Here is a 9,341-nt window from a genome sequence, read left to right on the forward strand (position 1 = left end):
CCCCCCATCCCCTGTGTCCCCGCCCCCCTCCCCCGCGTCCCTCAGCGCGCCCACCGCCCGCTGCCGGGCCGTCGCGAGGCTGCTGTTCGAGGAGGTGGGTGGTCGCCGTTCCTGTGCCCCAGGAGGGTCGAGTCCCGCTCCCCCGCGGGACGCTCGAGATGGACCGTTCCGTGTTCGAATCCGCGGGCAGCGGACGAATCCATTTTAGGGGGCAGAGGGGAAGCCGGGTCTGGGGGCCGCGGCGCGGTGGGAGCGCTGGGAGGGAAACCCGGCGCTCTGAGCTGGGCTGGGACGCGGGCGAAGTGCGGGCTCCGGGCAGGCCCTGGGTTACCGCTGCTCGTTGCCATGGCGCCCGGTGGAGCGCCCAGAGTCTGTGTCTGGTTGCGGTGTAAGCGCTGCTCCAGGCCCGGTTTTCTAGCCGGGGCTGAGCCTGGCCCCTCGAGTTGTGCGGAGCCCGCCTGAAGGCTCCCAGGCAGCGAAGATCCTGAGACATCCCAGGCACCGCCACGGGTTGCCACCCGGCCCCTTCCGCGGGCTGAGTGAGGTGTTGTCTTTCGTGCTCACGTGTCTCCCTCTTGAATTCAGATTCCCAGTCTGCCGAGTATCTGCTCGCCGTGTCACCCAGGAGTTGGGGCCCAGCCTCCAGCTGAGGCCGGAAGGGGCAGCCAGCATGGCAGAAACACTGGAGTTCAACGATATCTATCAGGAGGTGAAAGGCTCCATGGTAAGAGGGCGCGGACTGTTGTTAACAGTTGTCGAGAGAGGGTAAGGGAGGAGACTTCTTATCCATTAACAGGAGCTTGCTTGGATGATGATGCTACTTTGGAAAAGGAGTCAGAGTATCATTTATCCGGTGTTTCCCCAACAGAAGGCCGCTGTGAGAGAGTACAGAAGTTACAGGGTCTCAGAGTTTGTAGGGACCATACCTGCTACTCAGTCTCAAATCCTGACACTAGGGACCTGCAAGAGTTCTGGATGCCAGAGCCAACATTAGAATCTAGACTTCCTTCCTACGTGTCCCGTCTTGCTGGCCCCCGCCACTTCAGCTGTTGCCTCTGCATTGATATCTGGCCAGGCTGGAATGGGTGGGTGTTGGGTGGCACTGTACCCCATAAGTACTGTGTACCGTCCCCATGCATTTGGGCTCATTTCTCCAACAGAATGATGGTCGGCTGAGGTTGAGTCGCCAGGGCATCATCTTTAAGAACAGTAAGACGGGCAAAGTGGACAACATCCAGGCTGGGGAGTTGACGGAAGGCGTCTGGCGCCGCGTGGCTCTGGGCCACGGACTTAAACTGCTCACAAAGAATGGCCATGTCTACAAGTATGACGGCTTCCGGGAGTCGGTGAGGTCTTCTGTTCCATAAACCCTCTTTCATGGTGCCATCTTGTTTAGTTTTAATTTTCCAGAGAGCGTTGGGCTCCTTCCTCTGACAACCTCGCGTTGCTAGTGTGGGCTCCGTAGAGGAGGGCCGTTGAAGCCAGTAAGCCGCTGGTGTTCAGCTTTGGGTGTCAGAGTCTTGGGAATATCTTTGTGCCTTGACTCCAGTAGATTTTCTACCATTTTGATTTTTTGTTGGTTTCTGCTTGTTGGCTCTATTCAGGTTCAGAGTCTTAGCTCAATGCTTTAGTTTGGGTCTTGTTTTTCATTTAGAACTGCTTGAGTTAAAGACTTGATTTCATTTTGATATCCACTTTCATTAAAGCGATACTTATACAAAGACAGACCCGTAACCACAGATTGTCAGTTCCGTATTTTACTCTTCCCCTGCCAGAGATCCAGTCCCCAGAAACAGCCTCTTTCAGCATCCTTTTAAACAGTTTTATAGCTGAGATTCTAATCAGCATGGATTTCTGATCAAAGGTATATGGGGGCAATTTTTCAGAAATAGATAATCCCAGAATGTTCAAGTTTGTGTTAAAACCACCAGGGTTTACTGGGTATTGCTCTCTCCGCTCCACCCACAGGAGTTTGAGAAACTCTCTGATTTCTTCAAAACTCATTATCGCCTTGAGTTAATGGAGAAGGACCTCTGTGTGAAGGGCTGGAACTGGGGAACGGTGAAGTTTGGTGGTGAGTCCTGGGCCATGTTGAGATTGGGGGACAAGGTAGGATAATGGGAATCGGCCTTGAACTCGTTTTGTTTTCTTTCCATCACTGTCCCTGAGTTCCTCTCAGTTTGTGGTTCGTCGTGGATTTATTGAGAACCAAGTGTTTCAGGCACTATGCCTAGTCTTGGGGGTACAGTGTGAACAAAGTAGCCTGTGCTCAGGGAACCTATGTCTGGTGGCAGCGTGGTTTATGCAGACTCGAGGAGAAGAGCTTGAGCTTGATGGCCCTGTCCCCACAGGACAACTGCTCTCCTTTGACATTGGCGACCAGCCGGTCTTCGAGATCCCCCTCAGCAACGTGTCCCAGTGCACCACAGGCAAGAACGAGGTGACGCTGGAGTTTCACCAGAACGATGACGCAGAGGTCTCGCTCATGGAGGTGCGCTTCTACGTGCCTCCCACCCAGGAGGACGGCGTGGACCCTGTGGAGGTGAGGTCTCCTGTCACCTTGCGGACAGGCGGTGTCCGGCAGGCCCTGGCTGGCTGGGGAGCAGTGCCTGCTGCTCGATGACCAGCGTGCGCTTTTGCAGGCCTTCGCGCAGAACGTGCTGTCTAAGGCGGATGTGATCCAGGCCACTGGGGACGCCATCTGTATCTTCCGGGAGCTGCAGTGTCTGACTCCCCGAGGTCGGTATGACATCCGGATCTACCCCACCTTTCTGCACCTGCATGGCAAGACCTTCGACTACAAGATCCCCTACACCACAGTGCTGCGCCTCTTCCTGCTGCCCCACAAGGACCAGCGCCAGATGTTCTTTGTGGTGAGCAGAAATCCCTGGGGGTGGACCGTCCTGGTTTCTGCCGGAGTCTGGTAGATGGATCTCACTGGGGTTGGTTGATGAGCGAGTTCTGGGCATCGACTGGCGCTAAGCCTGGTCTGCTCTTCCCAGATCAGCCTGGACCCCCCCATCAAGCAGGGCCAGACCCGTTACCACTTCCTGATCCTCCTCTTCTCCAAGGACGAGGACATCTCCTTGACTCTCAACATGAATGAGTGAGTGCTCCCTGGACTCGGGTCCGGCCACCTTCCTGCAGGAGACGGGTGTGCATTAGGAGGCAGCAGTGCTGTGATCTCCTCTTCCTCTGTCTGTAGGGAAGAGGTGGAGAAGCGCTTTGAGGGCCGGCTCACCAAGAACATGTCCGGATCCCTCTATGAGATGGTCAGCCGGGTCATGAAGGCACTGGTGAACCGGAAGATCACAGTCCCGGGCAACTTCCAAGGGTGAGCCTGCACGCCCGAGTCCTGGGCTGTGCGGACGGGCTTGGCCGCGGCTCTTCGTTACCCCTCCTGGGGTGGGAGCGCCGCCTTAGAGAGGCCTGGCTGGGTTGTGTCTTGATGGAGTCAGTCACCTCCGTCAGCAGAGTCACTCACTTGAGGGCATGAGCGCACGTGTTGCTCCTACTAGATGTACCCTGGGCCCCATGCCGGCTGCTGAGGTAGGAACTGACCGGGCCCCTGTGCTCCCCCCAGGCACTCCGGGGCCCAGTGCATCACCTGCTCCTACAAGGCGAGCTCAGGCCTGCTCTACCCGCTGGAGCGGGGCTTCATCTACGTCCACAAGCCGCCCGTGCACATCCGCTTCGACGAGATCTCCTTCGTCAACTTCGCCCGGGGCACCACCACCACGCGGTCCTTTGATTTCGAGATTGAGACCAAGCAGGGCACTCAGTACACCTTCAGCAGCATTGAGAGGTGAGAGCCTCTGCCCGTCACCCCCGGACCCCGCCAGTCCTGTGTCTTGTCCCTGACTTCAGGCCTTGAGCAGAACTTTTCTTTTGCTTCCCTGGGATTTGTTTCTTCTCCTTGGAGGACTAGCCTTTGGAAGCCTCCATTCCTTTCTTTCCGTACTTCACGTTACGAAAGCTGTGCTCAGGCCTGGCCCTTCTCCTCCTCCACTACCCCCACGATGGAAATGCTATCTCTCTCTTTCCTGGAATGAGCTTGGTGCCTGAGAACACAGCAGCTAATGCTTATTGAGTGCTCACTGTGAGCCCAGCGTTTTACAGTCACCTTCCCGCTTAATCCTCATAACTGGGAAGGATGAAATACAGGCCAGCAAGAAGATGAAAAATCCCCCCCCGTCCGTCCTTCGTCCCCCCCGGCTCGGTGCACCTGTGGTAACTAGGGCCACACCCTCCCCACGTGTTCTTCCTCAGAACTGGGGAGCTGTACAGGTTCCTCTTCCTAGGCTAGTGGCAGGCTCTTGACTGCTGTCCCTGAGGGTCTCTGAGCTGTCCAGTTGGATGATGTGGTCAAGAGCTCCAGGCCCCACAGTCCCTCCCTGCCCACGGGTGTCACACGGTGTGCAGCCCTCCCCTCGCTGGTGCGCACGTCCAGTAACTGCATCTCCCCTCACAGGGAGGAGTATGGGAAGCTGTTTGATTTTGTCAACGCAAAAAAACTCAACATCAAAAACCGGGGACTGAAAGAGGTACTGCCGTGTGGGGGAGGCGAGCCGGTCCGGCCTTTCTGTGGTGGGGGAAGGGGCCGGAGTCTTCCAGCTTCCGTTTCACTGTCTCTTCTCTTCTTGCCCTTATAGAAAAAAGAGGTGCGTGTGACCCCCCTCCTGGTTCAGGTTTCCTCCGCATGCCCTTAGATCAGTCTCTGCAGCCTTCCGGAGCCCCCAGTGGGGCTGGGGCAGGGAGGGGCTTGGACTAACCCAGGTGGCAGGCGGTCTTTCGGGGCGTCGGCCCTGCACGCTGGCTGTGTGTGGACGATTCAGCCCCAGGGGCTTCTGGGAGCTGCTGCTCTGACCTTACTCACAGGCATGGGGGAGCGCTTCTGAGTGCGCCGTGGTTCTGGCGCCCCAGGAGCTGGCCCTTACTCCTCTCGCCCCTGGCTAGGGCATGAACCCGAGCTACGACGAATATGCCGACTCGGACGAGGATCAGCACGATGCCTACTTGGAGCGGATGAAGGAGGAGGGCAAGATCCGGGAAGAGAACGCCAACGACAGCAGCGATGACTCGGGAGAAGAGACGGGTGGGCCGGCCTCCACAGGGCCGGGCTGGGCGGGCCGTCAGACTTTCCGGGGCCGGAGCTCGGTGTCCGGGGAAGGGGGCAGACTCTCCGTGGGGCAAAGCTGATGCGTTGTGTGTTCTTTTTCAGATGAGTCGTTCAACCCAGGTGAAGAGGAGGAGGACGTGGCAGAGGAGTGAGTTTCCGTTCCACCTCATGGGGGTGAGGTGGTGGCCTGTGAGCTTAAAGGGACCAGGGATTTCTGGACATTTCTTGTGTCCCTGCATTAGCTACTGACCCCGGGTAGAAAAGTGACCTTTGATGAGGCGATGAATGGAAATGCTTTGAAAGTGGTCAAGGGCTTTGTAAGCGCAAGGCACGTTTTAAAGCCAGAAAAGTGGAGTGGGCAGAGGCTGGGCTGAGAGCCAGGGCTCCCACTTCTTTGCTGGGAGTCTGCAGGTCAGCGTTGAGTCTTGGCTTTTCCACCTGAGCAGAGGTGGTAGTGCAGCTGCATTGGACGAACGCTTTTGATCACCGTGTCAGAAGCGTGACTCAAATGGACTAGAGCGTAAAAGGGAATCTTGAGTTCATGCAACTGGAGAGTCCAGGGATAAGATAGGCTTCAGGCACCTGGATCAAGGTGCTCAGAAGCTATGAGGAATCTCTTTCTTTTTCTGATTTCCTTATCTGTAGGTAGGTTTGCCCCATGCAGTGCCAAATGACCCTCAGCTCTGGGCAGGCTTACTCCAACTGGCTTTGCACCCAGGAGTGCCCCTTCTGCAAGGGCAGCAGTAAGCGAGGTTGTCACAGGGCCCTCCCGAGTCTCAGTTCTGAGCACGTGCTCTGATGGGCCAGACTACGCCGTGCATCCACCCTTAGTGCCTGAGCTGGGTGAGCCCGTCCTGAATGGCAGGAAGTTGGGACTCTCAATCCAGAATAGATCAGAATGAATGTTGGGCAGGAATAAAAAAGAAAACGTACAGGAGTCCACTGCTTCTGCTTGCCACATGCTTACAGCGAGTCAGTGAGTAGGGCGCGTGAAAATACCTTGGAAACTGCTGAGCGCCATGCGGGGGTAGGTAGTTCTGTCTTCTGCGGAGTTCTGTGTGTGTCAGGACTGCTAATTACATGGGTATGTACTGGGTTCAACTGGAGTTGGTTTCCCCCACTTTCTATTTACTGTCTCTTTACCAGAAAGACTGCAGGGTAGATGAAGATGATTAACTCAGAGGAAGTGGTGAAGTGGACTTGGGGGTTGTTGATGAGGTAGAGTTGCTGCCCCAGGAGCGTGGCGATGGAGTAGGGCCTGGGCTTGGCTCTGACTGAGGAGAGCAGTTGAAGGCCCTTTGATTTGCTCTGATTGATTCAGCAAATAGCCCGTTGCCACGGCTGGGTCTGGGGAGGGGATGGCGAACCACCTCAGCAGAAGGGCGGAAGCAGAGGTGAGGACAGGGGCAGAGGCTGTGTGCTTGTCCTCCCGCTCCCCTTTCTCAGACGGTGTCCTGGACTCGTTTTCTTCCTTTTCTGGGGCCGTGAGTGCCGTCCTTCCTCCCCGAGTCTAAGCCCCACTCTCCTTGGCAGGTTTGATAGCAATGCCTCTGCCAGCTCCTCCAGCAACGAGGGTGACAGTGACCGGGATGAGAAGAAACGAAAACAGCTTAAAAAGGCCAAGATGGCCAAGGATCGCAAGAGCCGCAGGAAGCCTGTGGAGGTGTGGCCTCTTCTCTGAATGGGAGGGTGCTCGGTGGCCATTTTCTGCCCCTGTCTACCACTCGTGGGGCCTGTCGATTTGTCCTCCTGGGACAGCTTTTTGTAGCCAGTGATGATGGGCTCGAGGAGTATATTGGAAATGTTTTTCTCTGTCCCTGAAAATAATTAGCTTCTGGGAGGGTCTGAATTAGGAGACAGGTTTCATTTGTTCCAGAATACCAAAGGAAGGGGCCCCTAGTGAGCTTGGCACTGGGGTGGGGGGAGAAAGGCGTGGTCCGTGCCTTAGGGACTGTCAGTGTAGCTTGATGCTGTCCAGTTTTTTCTCCTTTTGTCTCCAGGTAGGTGACCCAAATAATTTCTTTGGGAAAATGTAGAGGTTTATGGGATATAGATGGCAGAAGGCATTTGAGTTCCTCCTTATGCAGGTGAAGAAGGGCAGAGACCCCAATGCCCCCAAGAGGCCCATGTCGGCCTACATGCTGTGGCTCAATGCCAGCCGAGAAAAGATCAAGTTGGACCATCCTGGCATTAGTATCACAGATCTTTCCAAGAAGGCAGGCGAGATCTGGAAGGGAATGTCCAAAGAGAAGAAAGAGGTGAGTGCCAACAGAGATGAGGGTGATGAATCTTGTAAGTGATAGAGGGGGCAGGGGCCTAGGTAGAACTTTTCTGTGTAGATTTCACCTGCATCAGGGAAGAGATCTCATTCTCTGTTCTCTCTCTCTCTCTGTGCGTGTGTGTGTGTGTGCTCACGCGCATGTGCGAGACAGGAGTGGGATCGCAAGGCTGAGGATGCCAGGAGGGAATATGAAAAAGCCATGAAAGAATATGAAGGGGGCAGGAGCGAGTCTTCTAAGAGGTGAGTGTCGGGAACAGGATGGCCCAGGAACTGCTTTTTCAGCAGGTAGTTTTGCAGGTCCAGGTTGAGAATTGGGGTGTTCAAAGGTAATAGCGAAGCCTCTGACGGCAGTAGGGCTGTGCTTCTCAAATCGGGTCAGGCAGTTGCCCAAGTACGGGTTACGTTCCTGGTCACTGGAGAAATATGGCCTATTTTCTTCAATGGTCAATTTTATTTGAAGGTATGGCATAATTAAAAAAACATATTATTCTACTTCATAATTCATAGGAGTTTTAAAGATAAAGCAAGAGCTGTCAAGTAAGTTTGCATTTGAGCAGAATATGACCCCTGAGTCTCCCGGGTATTCAGTTACGATGCTTCTCCTGGAGGCACGTGGGGCTGCCCTGGCTGGCTGTTGATGTGGAGAGTGCGATGGCAGTGTGGCTGGCACCTAGGAAGGCCCTGCTAAAGCTGGGGGAGATGTGGCTTTGGGGGTGGGGGAGCCTGAAGGCCCAGCCCCTTTGTCCTCTTGCTGATGTAGGGACAAGTCAAAGAAGAAGAAAAAGGTAAAGGTGAAGATGGAAAAGAAGTCAACGCCCTCTAGGAGCTCGTCTTCCAAGTCATCGTCAAGGCAGCTCAGTGAGAGCTTCAAGAGCAAAGAGTTTGTGTCCAGTGATGAGAGCTCTTCAGGAGAGAACAAGAGCAAGAAGAAGAGAAGGCGGAGCGAGGTGAGGCAGGAGTTTGGGGCTCTGGGGCCTGGAAGGGTGAGGGGCGTCTGAGTTCCGGGTGGAGGTGGCTCATGTTTCCAGACCAGGGTTTGGGGCTGGTCCGGAAGAGGAATGGGATGGGGGTTGATAGGTGGAATTCTGGGGTTCTGAAGGCTGGTGCTGGAGTTCAGGGACGGGCATAGGGGACTGGGGACCTGTCACTGAAAGGTGGCTGGGGGGGTAGCTAGGATTCTATACCTTTCCCTTAAGCGACCTTTGGTTCTCAGGACTCTGAAGAAGAGGACCTAGCCAGCACTCCCCCCAGCTCAGAAGACTCGGCGTCAGGATCTGATGAGTAGACAGAGGAAAATTCTCTCTCCTTGGGCTTGTCCTGTCACACCCCCAGTCTCCCCACCCATGTTTTTGTACCAGTTTCTCATAAAATGTAGCCTTTGGATTCTGTGCCATCTGAACAAGCTCTCCTGAGGGTATGCACTTCGCTGGGACAGCAGGGGAGGCATCTGACTCGGCTGCTGTTTCATAAGGACGGCTCTTTAGAATTTGGGAGAGATTGAGTGGGAGGCAGGGCGGTGCGGGGTTCAAAATCCTCGTCCTTTCCCGACCTCATGGAGCTAGTGATTTCTTGTCCTGTTCAAGTTGCTGCAGCAGGGGTCATGTGAGGTCAGGTCTGTAGCTCCTAACTGGGGCCTATTTCTACTTTTTATTTTGTATTTCTGGTCTGTGAAAAAACATTTAATAAAGGGAACTGACTTTGGAAACCATGTCCTATGCCGTCTGTCTAGCCCTGATGTATTGTGCTCACTGTCTTGGTGTTTACCACACCACTCTGCCTGGGCAGGGCCCTGCGGGTCAGCCGGGAAGCAAGTCTTCAGGTACATCCTGTTCTGTTCCCGGCTGGAGGAGCATTGGTTTTCACCCTCTTCTGCCGGATGGGCCACCTGAGAGTCTAGAAATGAGAGCTGATCTGATTAGGAAGTCTCTCTCACAGTTCCAC

At 55.0% G+C, this 9,341-nt stretch overlaps 1 protein-coding gene across 1 annotated transcript; it reads left to right on the forward strand.

The window, feature by feature from the left end:
* The first annotated feature begins 24 nt into the window (after positions 1–24).
* On the forward strand, positions 25–9,105 carry SSRP1 (structure specific recognition protein 1). The gene is made up of 17 exons (XM_066361543.1): positions 25–94; positions 586–724; positions 1,161–1,346; positions 1,969–2,074; positions 2,352–2,542; positions 2,643–2,873; positions 3,003–3,106; positions 3,206–3,334; positions 3,584–3,805; positions 4,472–4,544; positions 4,957–5,095; positions 5,222–5,267; positions 6,653–6,782; positions 7,207–7,377; positions 7,552–7,640; positions 8,161–8,347; positions 8,614–9,105. The coding sequence occupies exons 2-17, from the start codon at positions 671–673 to the stop codon at positions 8,683–8,685; spliced, it is 2,130 nt and encodes a 709-aa protein (XP_066217640.1). The 5' UTR covers positions 25–94; positions 586–670; the 3' UTR covers positions 8,686–9,105.
* Positions 9,106–9,341: the final 236 nt, after the last annotated feature.

Source organism: Saccopteryx leptura, chromosome 1 (assembly GCF_036850995.1).
Source record: "Saccopteryx leptura isolate mSacLep1 chromosome 1, mSacLep1_pri_phased_curated, whole genome shotgun sequence".
Taxonomy (NCBI): Eukaryota; Metazoa; Chordata; class Mammalia; order Chiroptera; family Emballonuridae; genus Saccopteryx; species Saccopteryx leptura.